This window comes from Hyperolius riggenbachi, chromosome 1 (assembly GCF_040937935.1).
Source record: "Hyperolius riggenbachi isolate aHypRig1 chromosome 1, aHypRig1.pri, whole genome shotgun sequence".
NCBI classification, from domain to species: Eukaryota; Metazoa; Chordata; class Amphibia; order Anura; family Hyperoliidae; genus Hyperolius; species Hyperolius riggenbachi.
Window position 1 is genome coordinate 368,708,971 of NC_090646.1, and position 17,433 is coordinate 368,726,403.

Consider the following 17,433-nt stretch of genomic DNA (forward strand, 5'->3'; position numbering starts at 1 on the left):
CTACCGATTTAAAAATCACTAGCGATTTGTGATTTTGTGATTCAGCTGTGCAGTGGAAAAAGGCCCTAAAGCCAGGTGGGAAAATTAGATCTGTTCCCACTCAGGATTAAGAAGAAGGGTGGGGCAAAACATCCCTCCACCCTCTACCTTGCTCAGAGTAAAGGTGGCCACTAATGATCCAACTTTTTTTTTTTTTTAGCCAATTTTACCAAATCTATGTAGTTGAAGGGTAAATTGAGGGAATATATTGAATGGATCATTTAGGCAGTTCCCTTATGTACTACATAGACAATGGGCTTGATTCACAAAGCGGTGATAACTCAGTTATCACGCCTAAAAGACTTTAGGCGTGATAAGCCGTGCAAAGCTGAGTTATCACCGATTTTTGCTGCTCTTCGAGCGAAGCTCCCGCGCGCAAAAAGCATGCAAACGCACAGGCGCGCGCGCAAAGTCCCATAGGGTTCAATGGGCGCTGCGCGGAGCGCTTAGCGCGCAATCGCAAAACTTTGTGCGCAGAAAATTCGCGCGAGTTTCTTCTTATCATGCCTAAAGTGAGTTTAGGCGTGATAAGGGGCTTTTCACAGGCGTGCAAACACTTTGCACCGCTTTGTGAATCAAGCCCTTTGTAAGATTGGATGAAAAAGAATGGATCATAGTGGCCACCTTAAGAGGAAGTGAATGAAATGCTAATCACTGTGAACCTAGATGACAATAAAACCTAGCAGTGGTTCTAACCAGTTCTTGCTCAATCAAAATACAGAAAACCGTTTGGGATTTAGTCAGGCTTCTTTTTTATGTGTCTAGGACCTACGTTTTTAAAATAGTCTGAAGCTGTTTTCTACCGTGCTAAACCATCTCAGAGCTGTTATGAAAGCAACATGAAGTCAGTCTTTGGTATGGAGTGGCAGTTGTGAAGAGAAGGCTGCATGTCCATACTGTGTAGCCAGTGAGACTGTGCAATGACAATGCATAAAATAATCCACTTCCTGGACGTGAGTGTCAATACTTAGGGCCTAAACATCATTACAGTATTGAATTTCTCTGCAACGCAAGTGACCATGCATTGCAGCACTCTCGTTATTCTGTTACTTTGAATGGGACAGCACTGCATTGCGCACAGAAATGCATGCAGCATTGAGTTGTTGGAATGGACTACTGCGCAGCACATGAGTGTGCCCATCAGACAATGCAGTTTATGCGTTTACTGATACACATTCATGAAAACCACTCAGCCATGCAACAGTATACTCTGGTCCATAGGGTCATTAAATAGTAAGCAGAGGTAGGCTCCATTGTTCAGCTGTTGAATTATATCTGTGCAGTTAAGCCTCATTCACATTGCCATAACAAAAAAGAGATGGGACAGATCTGAATGGTTTCTATGCAAAGCAATTGAATCTGTCCACATTAGTCCAGTCAGAATGGAAACCTTCAGTCTATTTTGAGGAGGGGAATGCAAGTATGTGTCCTGTGCGACTTTTCTGGATCGGGCGGACAAAGTGGAGGCGGCGGAATCAATTGTAGCCTATGGGAACAGGCGACATTCGTTTTCACATGGATGGTCGCCGCATAGGTTTTGCACATTTTTATTCACTTGTCGATACCACATTTCAGTCCGCTGTTGCTGCTACCACCGCCGCTCAGGCCCCTTCACAGAAGTGCCTGTATACAGATTAGAGACCCATCCCAAGCACCCGGCTCATTGGACTGAGTCACTGGAACCCATTTGATTGCAGCAGACTAATGAGAATCCTTCCTGGTTTGAGGTAGGATTCCCATTAGTCTGTTGCAAACCAGTAGGGAGCCTCAATGCTTCTGCTAGGGTTCCAGTTTGTATTCTAGGCTTTTCCTATGTAGTGGACCCAAGTGCTGGTGTCTGTGGCAGCGGAGGAATGTGACGGCAACAGGTATACTGAGCAGGTGGCAACGGAATGGAAAAATTGATGCCCAACTTAACAAACTGATCTGTTTAACGGAAAAGGGATCTATTTTTCATCTGGTAGAAAGTGAATGAGTCCTTCAGGGAGGTGTGTAGAAAGCCCAGTTTCCGAAATGGAACCTTTATAGAATATATATTTTGCTAAAGAACAACGCACTTTCAACTGAATATGGAACGGACTTTGTATTTGCTAGGATTTCTGTAAATAGGGCTTTGTTTTAAATGTAAGAACATAAAAATGAAGTACAACGAATTCTACCTTAGAATTCAGGAATTAAGCCGTTTAGCATAGCCTCCATAGATGACATGATTTTTAGCACAGCCCTGACATATTCCATATTCCTTGCAGTGTACGGCTGTAATGAAGAGTTTTCCTATAAAACAATGAGCAGACACCAGATATCTGTTTGCAGACCTTACAACTGAGGAATCGCTCATCGCTCAGTATGTCAACTGAAACCAGCTTCTATTCTGGTGGCAGAGATGATTCTTCCATGAACTGACAAAGCCCACATGATCATTTCAGCAGGAGAAAAGAAAGCAGCACTAAAATGTTGTCATATGCTTACTCCTTCAGTGTTTAAACCTCACACTAGGGTTCATCAAAGTTTCTCACCTCTCCAGTGCCCCCAACTTGCCTGTTTCAGAAAACAAATAATAAAGAGCTGAATATTATCTGTTAGGGTCAGTATTACTATTATTTAGTATTTGTATAGTGCTGACCTCTTCCGCAGAGTATACTGTATAAAGTAAGGGGAGGGGCTATTAGGAGAGGTTAGCATTAATTACTGGGTTTGGAAGCTTATGGTTAGCTGTCAGAAATCTACTTGGCAGCACTTACAAGGCTTGGTGTTTCTTTAACAGTTTCACAGCATCAGAACTTTGTTTTTCTTACCCAAGCCTCATTTGTATGTTCCTTGATTGTTTTTGGCCAGAAATCTAAAGAGTGCGCAGGTGTCTCCTGGAGATGCTGGCCCCCTAGTAGTGATCCATCCGGTTGGATCGCTGTTTTGCAAAGACTGTTGTTTCCTCTGAAAACAACAAAAAAAAGTTCCTGCAGCATAAATCCACTCGTCGGTCTCCCCCTCTCCTTGGCATAGAGTAGCACATACTACTAAGTTGGGAGACAAACACTGTGTCTGTACAGCAATTGCTCCAAAACTGCTGCCCAAAACTAAAAAATGTTAAGTATCCTCTGAGCTTTAGCTGTATCCAGACTTGGCATAACCACTGTGTTGGCATAAACTGTGTGCATCATGCTGAACAAAAAAGAGGCATTGGCATAACAGTGCCAGCCCTTCCATCTAAGCATTGATTGCAGTGAGTCATGGCTTTCGCATCTGCTTCTCTCACTGTATTTAGCGCCATTACTAGGTTAAATACCTTAGCCTATTGACTAGTTTGCTTTACATTGATAACATGTACTGGTTCCAGAAGCACTGACACTCTCTGCATGGGGAAAAAAAGCTTATGACTGCTGACATCTTGCAATTAATATAAAGTTTTTTCTATTTGGTTATAGAAGAATGACTAGCTTACATGCAGATTCATAGCCTGCATCGAATGCTCACCAGAAAGCTGGTCAGTATCCTTGTATCAGTATAATTGTCTATAAATGTAAAGAAAACATCTTATCACAAGGGGTGTTCTGTGTGTATTTTGGAGATTGCAGATGGTCAGTGGATTTCCAGTGGTCAGTGGCATAGCTATAGAACCATGGGCCCAGTGCAGATTTCCAGTGGCATAGCTATAGAACCATGGGCCCCAGTGCAGATTTCCAGTGGTCAGTGGCATATCTATAGAACTATGGGCTCCAGTGCAAATTTCTAGTGGCCAGTGGCATAGCTATAGAACCATGGGCTCCAGTGCAGATTTCCAGTGGTCAGTGGCATAGCTATAGAACCATGGGCCCCAGTGCAGATTTCTAGTGGCCAGTGGCATAGCTATAGAACCATGAGCCCCAGTGCAAATGTTAAACTGGGCTTCCTCTCCCATGTATACAGATCTTCAAAACTGACTTTCCAAGGACAGCAGCTGTGTGAGAGAGATGTAAGCACTGGAAAAGGAATGGTGTGTTAATGATTATTGCTGTTTAAAGCTCATATAGAGGTGATCAGTCTCTTTACTGAACCAATCCACAGCTAATGCAGTAATGCAGTGACTGGAGGATGGCCTTATGTGGACCCCTTAGGTTCAGGGGCCGTGGTGCTGTCACAACCTCTACATTTCCTACAGCGTTTCCTGAACCTTGCTTCACATCTTCCACATCTGCCCATTTATTTATTTTTTTTCACATATTTTCAAAATCTGAAGAGTCTGCCAAATAACAAGAAGCAAAAATGTTTAATGATTTTTTATGGCCAATAGGGACAGCAGTAGAATGGTGATATATTTATGTCTCTAGATGTATTTATACTGTGTAACTGTGCTACTAAAGCCACAGTGGTACTAATGGTTAAATTGTAGGCAGTTCCAGCATCAGCCTTGCTGTGAATGAGTTAGCAGACACAATATAAATAGGCTATGTGAAGTGGCTTCCAATATCGCGCTCCTATAGTAGGTCATATGTTAGTGCCTGGGGACAAGCAAGGCATGTGAGGAATTTACCAGCATCCTGCTTAAACACTGTTTACATGACATTCATCAGTCTCAAACCGTTACAACAATAGACATGTTCTGGACCCTACATATGTTTTCCCTGACAAGGAGTAGAAGTAATGCATATTAGAGACTGTTTTATGAGTGAATAGTTTATGCAGTTTGCTTTCTCAGGTGCAGGGAATGGGATCATGTTGCAGAGGCTATATACATTTCTGTTAGGATTATTTGTCTAGTGATAAATATTCATTGGGGATATAATGAGGAATGAAAATGAATGCAGGATCTGAATGATTTAAACCAGTGTTTTTTTTTCAACATTTTATTGGTATGTACCCCTTTTAAAACCCTATACTCACCAAGTACCCCCTAGCATAGTAAACATTATCACACGTACCGCTTGACAGATACAGTATATATTTAATGGTAGTACATTATTGGTTCGAAACAATGTACAAGCATTTACTATTGCTTTGTATTAGCTAAAACACTAATTTGGTGTTGTTTAAAAATAAGATTTATAATTTTTTTTTATTTTTTTTGTGATTTGTGAAACAGTCATTTTTTATGTCATATGACTCTCTCACTGTTGTAAATATGAGGTATGTTAATTACAAGTGTAAACCGTGAAATGACTATATTTAGCATGCTCTGTAAAGCCACCTATCCCACTCCCTGTCTTGGTTATCCAGAGAGTAGTCTAATCCAAAGGAGAGGCTTTCAAATGCTTACAATAAAAACATATATGTACATATGCACAACTCTAGATTTGTACTTTTTACTACTCTAGGCCAGATTTTATCAACCACCCCTCTCGGGTCTAAAGGTGAGTGCTCACGCACTATAACGATCTCCCATAGGGGTCCGAACCAATTATTGGGGTGACAGTACTGGCCACAAGCACATACATATGCATCTATAGGTTATAGCTGAGTGCCACGTACTATTACCATGGGCAGGGCGGCGACAGCATGACGCACAATGCAATGGCTTCAAGCAGGGTAAATTGCTTAAAGGGGCACTACAGGGAAATTTAGTCTACTAGGGTTACCCTAGTAGCATGTTTAAAATAGTAAAAGCAACACCTATTAGGAAGTGTTTCTGTTTACAAAGGTCGGCTGGATTGGACAATTTATAGCACACTTACAGATCCTGGCATCGGTAAGAGGCAAATGCTGTCCTCCTCTGTTCAGCTGTGAGTACTCGTTCACACTTTAAAAAGCGCAAAACGCTTTGTGCGGGTGATTTCAGCCCGATTAGTGTGGTAAAATCTCTGTATACTTCTGCAATTCACAACAATCGCGATCATTGCTTTATTAAGCACTGTACCGCAATCTCTCCAGAATCACTGCAAAAATGCTGCAGGTAACGCATTTTGTGATTGGCGCTAACCGCAAAACGCCTTCGATCAGCTCCAATCGCAGCAGTAAGATCACTGCTATAGGTTAGAATAGTTCTAGCGCTTTGTCGATTAGCGTGAATCGTCTGCTAATAGCCCTAGTGGGAATGGGCCCTGACAGCTGATTTTTCTCTTCTCCGTGCTGTGAGATTAAAGCCTGTTCTGTAATGCAGGCTCAGTTGCTGCGGAAGGTCTTAGGTAAATAAACAGGCAGCTTCCTGTTTATCTAACTGATGCCAAGTACACGTGATACAATTTTTATCAGATTGACAGTAAAAACGATTATTTCTGACAGGACCTACCGTATTTGATTACTGACCGTTTTCCTGATCGATTTCCGATCACTTCTGTACAAAATCGATCAGAAAAATGATTGGAAATCAGATTGGACCTTTCGGAAATAATTGATTTGACTGTTAATGTAACAGAAAATTTCATTGTGTGTCGTAAGCATAAGATCCATACTTGCTGCTGACTGCATTAGAACAAGCTTTTATCTCACTGCATGGAGAGAAATCAGCCATTACAGCTGAACAGAGGAGGATGTCACTTTACTCTTAGGGCCCGTTTCCACTATTGCGGTGTGGCATCGCCGCATATCACCGCTGACAAAATCGCATGCGGATGCGATTCCGCGTGCGTTTTTTGCTGCAATTTCGCATGCAATTTCGCATAGGCAGGGTATATGCGATTTTAACCATGTGACTGCCTGTGTCAATTTACATTACTTTCAATGCGAAATCACACGCGAAATTGCGGGAAAAAACGCATGCAAAAAATGCATGCAATTTCCCTATTAAATACATTGCCTGCGATTCGCCTGCATTCCACACGCAGGCGAATTCTGCAGGGTCTACCGTGCAGAAAAATCCTGCACAGAAAAACGCAAATGAAAATTGACAAGTGGAAACAGTCCCATCCACTTGTATTGCTTATGCGAATCCGCATGCGTTGTCTGCATGCGGATTTGCGCTAGTGGAAACGGGCCCTTACTGACGCCAGGATCTGTACATATGCTATAAATTAGCCTATTCAGCCAACCTAAACAGATACACTACCTTATATGTGTTGCTCTTACTATTAGAAACCTGCTACTAGGGTTATCCCAGTAGCCTAAATTTCGCTATAGGGCCCTTTTAACCACTTGCCGACCGCGCACTCATAACGCGTGTCGGCAAAGTGGCAGCTGCAGGACCAGCGACTACACAGTTCTGCGTCGCCGGCTGCAGGCTAATTAATCAGGAAGCAGCCGCTCGCGTGAGCGGCTGCTTCCTGTCAATTCATGGCGGGGGGCTCCGTGAATAGCCTGCAGGCCGCCGATCGCGGCTCGCAGGCTAAATGTAAACACAAGCGGAAATAATCCGCTTTGTTTACATTTGTACAACGCTGCTAACAGTAGCAGCGTTGTACCAGATCAGCGATCCCCGGCCAATCAGCGGCCGGGGATCGCTGTCACATGACAGGCAGGAGCCTGTTAGAGGCTGCACAGGACAGATCCGTTCCTGTGCAGCCTTGGATCTCCGGGGAAGGGAGGGAGGGGGGAATTTCACCGCGGAGGGGGGCTTTGAGGTGCCCCCCCGCAACACCCAGGCAGGAAGGAGCGATCAGACCCCCCCCCCCCCAGCACATCATCCCCCTAGTGGGGAAAAAAGGGGGGGCGATCTGGTCGCTCTGCCTGGTGTTTGATCTGTGCTGGGGGCTGCACAGCCCACCCAGCACAGATCAGCTGAAACAGCGCTGGTCCTTAAGGGGGGGGTAAAAGCTGGGTCCTCAAGTGGTTAAAGTTCTGGTATAGATTACATAAATGCATAATTACATTATGTTAAGACATTAGACTAGGACTATGGTAGAGATTAGATTGTGTCTGTATTCTATTGTCATTCATATATTTTATCAAATTTGGGTGCCTGGGGTTGGTCCCCACTTGGAGCAGATGCAAAACAGCACGGTAATGTAAATCAGCTCAGGATGTGCTGCACTCCGTTACATGTACCCGCCCATCATCCTTTATGCATCCGCTTCACAGTCTGCTGCCACACAAATACGTGTCCCCCAGTTCCAACGCTGCTGACTTCTCTGCTCTTGACCTTCTTGTGCCAGGCACTGAGCTGGACACATGAGTATTTGCGTGGCAACAAGCAAAGCAAATTGAGTGGGCATGGCAACCAGCCTTTTAAGAACAGACACTATCCGTTCTCCTAGGCTTTCATTGCGTCTGTGCACCTCACGTTTTGTGGTCATGTCCATACAAATGCGGCAGGACAGGACTCTGCTGCAGTGCAAATGGAAACCGACCCTTACCTACAGTTTAATTATGTCAACCTCTCCCCATTGCACCATTTCCACCTACTCTTCTATGTTCATGGGCATGGTCATTTCCTCCTCCAGTGATTTCTTAGATTGTACTTGTTTTCACCTTTTACTATATGGAAACTTGAAAGTTTGTCATTAGTTACTTTACAGCACATATGTTGTCATTTTGTGATAGTAATTATAATAATAATTCTTCCTGATTTATGGTAAAAAAATTTTTTTGTCTATTTCAGAGACCGCAGATTCCAGAGGATGACATTAAATTAAAGAAGGATAAGGACCAAATCAGTGCCAACCATTCACAGCCTGTAGATATTATCCTGACAAACAACGAAACTATGGAGTTCGAGGTCCAAGTGTCAGAGCCTAGAGGTGTGACTGTAGTCAGTCCAGATGTTATACCAGAAAATCAAAGCATGTTACTTTCTGCAGCTGCAAGCCACAATGGACTTAAGGACAGGCATGAATCATTAGACAGCGATGTTGCTAAAGAGCTACGATACTTAGATGAAGTGCTGGAAGCAAACTGTTGTGACACTGCTGCAGATAACACTTTTAATGGGACCACCTCTCCAGAGCCAAGTGCTACTATTACTGTTGATGGTTCAGGTCCTTCTGTTAATGTTACTAGTGAATGTTCCAGTCCACAAAAGGATACTATTGCAGTGGATCGTAAGCCTCCACCAGTAGTACAAATGAATGAATCCACAGAAAGCACAGAGCCAATTAAAATTAATGGTCATTCTAGAGAAGAGCAGAAAGATGATCATAGTAATGTGTTTACATATCCTACCAGTCCAAATTCTTCAAATAGTTCAAGGAGGTCTTCCAAGGATGGAGAAAATATTCCAAAAGTTCTTAAAAAAGAACCAAAATTTGAACTTCGTGCATTCCATGAGGAAAAAAAGCCATCAAAATTGTTTGAAGATTTCAATGAGAAGGATCATATAAGAGTGAGAAAAGTCAGACCTTCAGAAGAAGTTGTGGAACTAGAAAAAGAAAGACTTGAGCTAATAAGAAGCCAAGCTGTGAAAAAGAACCCAGGTATTGCAACTAAGTGGTGGAATCCACCTCAAGAAAAATCATTAGAGGAGCAGTTAGACTCTGAGAACCTAGAGTCCCACCTAAAATATAAGGAACGAAAACAAAAACAGCAGCAACAAAGCACGTCCCCACCACCCATTAAAAGCGTTCCTACACAGCCTGTACCTTCAGAGACCCCTGCTGTTAAAAAGGAAGACATTGTTTTTGAACAAATAGATTTCTCGGCAGCAAGGAAACAGTTTTTAAGTATGGAAAATACAAACCAGTCCAGCTACAAAGCCCCACCAAAGAGACACAACCTTTTTACTGTGAAACCGTTCTATAAAGTAAGCCATGATAACAAACCTCAATCTTCGGTCACAGTTACTAATCCGTTTAATCAGTATGTTGAAAGTGTCAAACCTGACGAGCAGTCACTGGTAAAGGTAGAAAAAGTGCTATGTTCTTCTGAAGATCAGCAATGGACAAATCAAATGCTTTTACCAGAATCATCTGTAGAACATACTGGGAAAACCTTAACAGAAGACGGCAAGGTTTTTGGTGCTTCAGAAAAACTTACAATAGTGAAAGATGATGACAGTGACATTTCAGATCATTTTACTAAATCTGTTACGGTGTCTTCTCTACCTGAGGAGCTGGACTCCGGTTTAGATGATTTATCATTAAAATCTCAGGATACAACAGTTATGGAGACACTTTCAAATGACTTCAGTATGGACAATATTAGTGACAGTGGGGCATCAAATGAGACTATTAATACCCTACATGAACATTCACTGGGGGATTTCTCAGAACCGCAAACACCACTGCACGAGAATGATTACACAGTACAGGGGGTGTCCAAATCATTTAGTGATCAAGGATTTTATTCTCCATCTTCAATGCTGCATGACTCTCATGTTCCCGAAGATCAACTAGAATATCATGCTGGTGTTCTGGTACAAAATGTAATTCAACAAGCTCTTGCAGAAAAGGCTGGAATAAAAGACTACAGCAAAGAGGAACCAGCAATGCTCTGTGAAGAAACCATGAAGGAATTCAGTAAACGGAAAGTAACTGTTACCAACACTACCAGATCACAAAGTCCAGAGAGTCAGCATGATACATTACTTGAGCCACCCCCGGTTTCTCCACCAGTGCAAGAAACATGCGCAATAACCGTAACACCAAATACTGCAGAACAAGAGCCTAAATCTTGGCAAAGTAAAGCCCCTGGACCTTTGTCCATACCACCAGAAGCTGAAGAAGAACCTGTTGAAGAAATTAAGCATGAGAGCTACTTCAGCAAGTACTCCCAAGCTGCTGAACTCAGAAGCACTGCTTCTATTTTAGCTACACAAGAAACTGAGATAACGGTTGGTCCTTTTAAACTGAGATCAAAGAAGCAGAAAACTCTATCCATAATTGAAGAGGAAATCCGAGCTGCAGAAGAGAGAGAACAAGAGCTAAAGCGGCAAAGACAGAGGCAAAGTTTGCAAAGTCCAATAAGCCCATCAGGAAGGAATGCCCCTGTAATGCCAACGAGGACTGCCTCTTATAAAACAGCACCAGGTAAGATAAGCTTCCAAAATATTTAGAGAACTAAGGTAATTGAAAGGTTGGATAGCTATTTTCTAAAGCTTAGGCCCTTGAAATTTGTATTTCCAGATGTTGGATGATGTTGCATGCTTTTTCAGTTGTGTTCTTAAAGGGAAATTCCATTTTGAGGAAAGAAAATATGTTCAAGTACACCTGTAATGTTTGCCTCAAAAGAAAATTAGGTACTTATCTTGGTAGGGGGAAGAATCTGGATGATCTAAAGGCTTCCCCGATTCTCTGCAACCTCTCTGCTGTCATCCGGGACTCTTCATATCTTCATGGCAGTGTTCCCCTATGTGTACGAGTGCTGCTGCAAAGTGCAGGTGCCAGTTGGTTTGCACCTGTGCAGAGAAATAAACTGTGCACAAGGGGTTCCATGCTGCTGCAGACATGGGACGGGTTCATACATGGAGGATAGCATGGCTGGGAACAATCTTTGACTTTATTGTTGAAGATTGTTCAGAGGTTCCCAGCACAGTTCTGGAGGGGTTGCGGAAGATCAGGGAAGGCTCGGCTTCATCCAGAAGCTTTCCCTTGCTGAGGTAAGTGTCTAACTTTTTTTGGGGGGGAGGGGGGGAGAGGGGGGGCTGGGAAACCTTACAAGTGTCTTTTCAGTTTGGCTCCATATATTTCAAGAATTAACAGAAAACCTTTTATTCCAGTTTCCTTTTGATGTTATGTACATAATGTATAAAACAAAGCAGCATGGTGGCGTAGTGTTTAGCGCTCTCACCTTGCACCGCTGGGTCCCTAATTCGAATCCCAGCAAGGTCATCATCTACAAGGAGTTTGTATGTTCTCCCCATGTCTGTGTGGGTTTCCTCTGGGTACCCCGGTTTCCTCTCACATCCCAAAAACATACAGAAAAGTTAATTGGCTTCCCACTAAAATAATTGGCCCTAGACTATGGTACATGCACTACACGATACATACATAGACATATGACTATGGTAGGTGTTAGGTTGTGAGCCCATCTGAGGGACAGTTAGTGACAAGACTATATACTCTGTACAGCGCTGCATAATATGTCGGCGCTATATAAATACTTAAATAAATTCTACAATGTTTCTAACAGAAAAATTTGATAGCACCCTCTTTCCCTGAAAATAAGACCTACCCTTAAAATAAGCCCTAGCTGGAATTTTGAGCATGCTTGAAATATAAGCCCTACCCCGAAAATAAGCCCTAGTGGAAGTTAAAGAGGAGGAAGAGGTGGCCAGTAAGCAGTGACACAGCGGTGCAGTACTGATCGGGCACCGGTCCTGTCATCCCAGCACACATCCAGGTTATCAGCTGTGTGCAGGGATGACAGGGCAGGTGCCTGATCAGTACAGAAGCATACCTTAACATCAAGGATCGGCACTGTACAAAGGAACAGCAAATGTTCTGCTGAGACACTTCCTGATATAAATATAAGACATCCCCCAAAAATAAGCCCATCTTTTGGAGCAAAAATAAATATAAGACACTTTCTTATTTTCGAGGAAACGCAGTAGTCTTTAGGAATTGCAGCCGAGGTTGTAAAATGAGCAACAAAGCCTGCGCTCTGTGCAGCTTGTGCAGCATGATGGGAGTATCTGGACAATTACATAGCAGCTACAGCACCACTCAAAACCAGGGGTCTAGTCCTGGGAAAAGGAGTGGACACACTAGGAGAATTCCTGCGCAGCGCGGCGCGCCAAAAAATGGGTGTGGTCAAGCACACCGTGGGCATGGTCATGGGTGGGGCCAAATATACATGACCTTAGCAGTGATGTAAAAGGTCTGCCGAGGAAGTTTGAGCTCTGCCGTAGTGTATCCCCCAAAAATAGATGTAAACTCACAGCATTTCACCAAAAAGACACATAATCTGGTAGAAGTTCCTCCAAAATACAGATAATATGGCAGTGGTTCCCCCAAAATAGACAATGTGGCAGCAGCAGTTCCACCAACATACACATAATTTGGAAGCAGTTCCCCAAAATACGCGAAACCTGGAAGCGGATCACCCAAAATACACGTAACACCCAAAGGACATATAATCTGGCAGTAGTGGTCCCCAAAACATACACAATCTGGCAGCAGTTCCCCAAAATACACGTAATCTGGCAGCAGCCGTTCCCCTAACATACACATAATTTGGCAGCTGTTCCCAAAAATACATAACAGCGGTTCCACAAAAATGCAGATAATCTGACAGCAGTTCCCCCAAAATAGGTACCCCCAGCATAGGTAGCCAGGTCTATAGGTGTCCCCAGTATAAGTAGCCATGAGTATAGTAGTCCCCAGTATATGTAGCCAGAGGTATAGTTGCCTAGTATATGTAGCCAGGGGTATATGTGCCCAGTATATGTAGCCAGTGGGATATGTCCCCAGTATATGTAGTCAGGGGTATATGTGCCCAGTATATATAGCCAGGGGTATATGTGCCCAGTATATGTAGCCAGGGGTATATGTGCCCAGTATATGTCGCCAGGGGTATATATGCCCAGTATATGTAGCCAGGGGTATATATGCCCAGTATATGTTGCCAGGGGTATATATGCCCACTGTATGTAGCCAGGGGTATATGTGCCCAGTATATGTAGGCAGGGGTATATGTGCCCAGTATATGTAGGCAGGGGTATATATGCCCAGTATATGTAGGCAGGGGTATATATTCCCACTGTATGTAGCCAGGGGTATATGTGCCCAGTATATGTAGGCAGGTGTATATGTCCCCAGTATATGTAGGCAGGGGTATATGTCCCCAGTATATGTAGGCAGGGGTATATGTCCCCAGTATATGTAGGCAGGGGTATATGTCCCCAGTATATGTAGGCAGGTGTATATGTCCCCAGTATATGTAGGCAGGTGTATATGTCCCCAGTATATGTAGGCAGGGTTATATGTCCCCAGTATATGTAGGCAGGGGTATATGTCCCCAGTATATGTAGGCAGGGGTATATGTCCCCAGTATATGTAGGCAGGGGTATATGTCCCCAGTATATGTAGGCAGGGGTATATGTCACCAGTATATGTAGGCAGGGGTATATGTCACCAGTATATGTAGGCAGGGGTATATGTCCCCAGTATATGTAGGCAGGGGTATATGTCCCCAGTATATGTAGGCAGGGGTATATGTCCCCAGTATATGTAGGCAGGGGTATATGTCCCCAGTATATGTAGCCAGGTGTATATGTCCCCAGTATATGTAGCCAGGTGTATATGTCCCCAGTATATGTAGCCAGGTGTATATGTCCCCAGTATATGTAGGCAGGGGTATATGTCCCCAATATATGTAGGCAGGGGTATATGTCCCCAGTATATGTAGGCAGGGGTATATGTCCCCAGTATATGTAGGCAGGGGTATATGTCCCCAGTATATGTAGGCAGGGGTATATGTCCCCAGTATATGTAGGCAGGGGTATATGTCCCCAGTATATGTAGGCAGGGGTATATGTCCCCAGTATATGTAGCCAGGTGTATATGTAGCCAGGTGTATATGTCCCCAGTATATGTAGGCAGGGGTATATGTCCCCAGTATATGTAGGCAGGGGTATATGTCCTCAGTATATGTAGGCAGGGGTATATGTCCCCAGTATATGTAGGCAGGGGTATATGTCCCCAGTATATGTAGGCAGGGGTATATGTCCCCAGTATATGTAGGCAGGGGTATATGTGCCCAGGTAGCCAGGTGTGCCCCCACCCAGAGGGAGCAGAGCAGAGAAGGCGAGCTATGGGGACAGTGGGGATGGGAGGATATCTCCCCCCCCCCCCATCCCTCACCTTTGTGCTCCCCTTCCTGCCTCTCCCCTCCAGCGTTGTTAAGTGTCGGGCCCGGCGGCGAAAGTGGGCGGAGACTTGCCTCGTTCCAGCCGCAAGGGACGCTCCGCTCTGTGTGCGGCTAGTCTGGTCTTGTAGCCGCAAACAGAGCGGAGCGTCCCTTGCGGCTGGAAGAAGGCGGAAAGTCTCCGCCCACTTTCGCCGCCGGGCCCGACACTTAACAACGCTGGAGGGGAGAGGCAGGAAGGGGAGCACAAAGGTGAGGGATGGGGGGGGGGGGGAGATGTCCGCCCATCCCCACTGTCCCCATAGCTCGCCTTCTCTGCTCTGCTCCCTCCACACAAGCCAGGGTGAACGGCGTTCACTCTGAAGAAAAAGTGGGTGAACGCCGTTCACCCGCGTCCACGCACGCAGGACTCGACCCCTGCTCAAAACTGTTGCCAACTTGCAAAGAAAAACAAGAGATTCTTGCAATGAAACCCAGACAATTTGTATGACCTGAAATATACTGTATATATTTGCCTAAAGTTCAGATGTAAATAACATTGTTGTGAAGTATATGGAAAGTACACTTCAGCAGAAATGGGCAAACACTGCAGACACCAAACATGATTATATATCAGTGGTTTGACTGTCAGACAGTCCTTTTCCATCACAATAAGGGCACACAGGCAGGCATGCTTTTGTAGTAATCATAAACATGTCTATTACCATATGCAGAAGACCTCCATGAATATTTTAGGCCTATTGCATTGTGTACTGTCCTCTGCCTGGCTTTATGCCATCTGTTGGAAATTACAAGCCAATTAGCTCACTGGGAAAGAGTTCACAAAACAAATGTGTGCTATGTACATAAGTATTGTCTGCTAAATCTCTTTTTCAATGGAGGCTTTTCTACAAAGCTCTAGTGGCTAAGCCCACACTGAATTGAAGTGACAGGGAAAAACAGCCATCAACGAAATCTGTAGCCAGCCCTCTAGAGCCAAGAATATTTTAAATGACTGTTGTAAATCTAGGATTACTGATCATTAATACTAGGTGCTGGAAGGCTGCAATCAGTAACTCAGCCAGGATAAATAGTAACAGGTTTTCTATATTATAACACGAAAAGTCTAGACGTAGGAAAGGCAAGAAACTTTGGAATGTATGGTCATATGTTAGGTTTGTTGATTTGTTAGGACTGAATTTTTTCCATACATCATGTATATCACTTATTATCGCTGCCGGTCTGAGAGGGTACACTTAGAGTAATGCTTATAGAGATATGGGGCCTATACTAACATACAGTATTGTGTAAGAAAGAAAATGCATCAACTAAAATCTCCAGCCTTTTGGATCATAGCCGCTAGAATCTGTCATTTTATTTCTAAGCTTAGACTGTAGAAAAGTTGTGGTGACTTTGGCCAGCGCTTCCCAGACTGTTTGTTTTATAGACATAATCTCAAGCATTGTGCAGTTATTATTATTGATTTATTAAGCGCCAACATATTCTGTGGGGCTGTACAAAGTAAGAAACAAATATAGGGTACATTTTAATACAAACCATGGTATACACCATTTACAAAATACAGAGTTGGTACAAAGTACAGAAACTGTACAAAATACAGACTTAGTAATTATAGTGACAAAAGTAATATGAATAAATGAGTAACAAATTCCAGGACACAAAAGGGTGACAGAGCCCTGCCCTTGCGAGCTTACAGTCTAAAGGAGGGGGGGGGGGGGTAGCATACAATATTCCTACCTACAGGCAGTGTGGTTAGGTTATCTAGTAGGGTTGGAACTTGGCCAGTGGTCAAAAGGGTAACTGGCCCAAGGTAAGGTGTATGCTTGATGGAAAAGGTGAGTTTTGAGTGCAGGTTTAAAGATATGAAAGGTTGGAGAGTGACGGATGTGATGTGGCAGGGGATTCCAGAAGAGGTGTGAAGCACGTGCGAAATCTTTTATATGTTAGCGCTAAAACATGCACTACTGGTAAAGGTGGCCATACACTTATAGGTAGCCACCAGATTCAAGCAATCGATCCTTCTGTGATTGAAATCTGATCAGAGAGAGATCTATTGCTGCCTCACATTGCAAATACATTTTTAATAGATTAAATCCTTAAACAATGCATGGAACCAACGCCACTGCCATGCTGGGATGCCTAGTAAGCCCCCTAGTGTTCCCCCCTGGGACCTGCAGAGTGTTGGCAGCAGAGCACACTCACCTGTCTGTGCTTTTGTTGTCCAGAGACCACAACAGCAGTGTAGATTTCAGACTGGCTCCACCAACACTTGCTTTGCTGCGTGTGCTCTACATACACCTACTACAGGCGTGAAGACAGTACTTGACCACAAGAGCTAGGAGAGGTTTCTTTGGCATGGGAAACTCCTCCCAGACTTGCTGCAGATGTTGCAGAATGCTGCAGATGCAAAGGGGTTTTATAGAGTCTGCGTCTCTTTCTCATGCACATTTAAAAGCAATGCATGTTAAATTGGGCACACAACAGACATGATAGTAAAATGTCTGTAAGTTTCCCACTATTCTACTATGCCTTACCCTTACCTAACTCTCACATTACCCCTTCCCTGCCTATCCCTAACTTTACCCCCCCCCCCCCCCCACCCAACACACACCTGCACCCATAGCTATTGCCTCTATTCTCTCTCCTGCTGCTGACTAAATCTGGCACCAGCCACTGCAACTAAATGGCATTTGGCTGCCTAGCAGCTGTACTCCATAGCAAATTACCACTGCTCCCACTCCTAAACAGAGTTTGGCTACATCACCACCACTCCCACTGCAAAAACTGCAAAATAATGCTAAATAATTATAG

General features: G+C 43.8%; 1 protein-coding gene across 8 annotated transcripts in view; it reads left to right on the plus strand.

Moving 5' to 3' along the window:
- Positions 1-17,433, plus strand: part of PALM2AKAP2 (PALM2 and AKAP2 fusion) — a 387,246-nt gene that overhangs the window by 353,320 nt on the left and 16,493 nt on the right. For all 8 annotated transcript variants that reach the window (XM_068234280.1, XM_068234282.1, XM_068234279.1 and 5 more), the window contains one exon: positions 8,483-10,844. In XM_068234280.1, the coding sequence (XP_068090381.1) occupies positions 8,483-10,844 (2,362 nt within the window). The remainder of the gene's footprint in view (positions 1-8,482; positions 10,845-17,433) is intronic.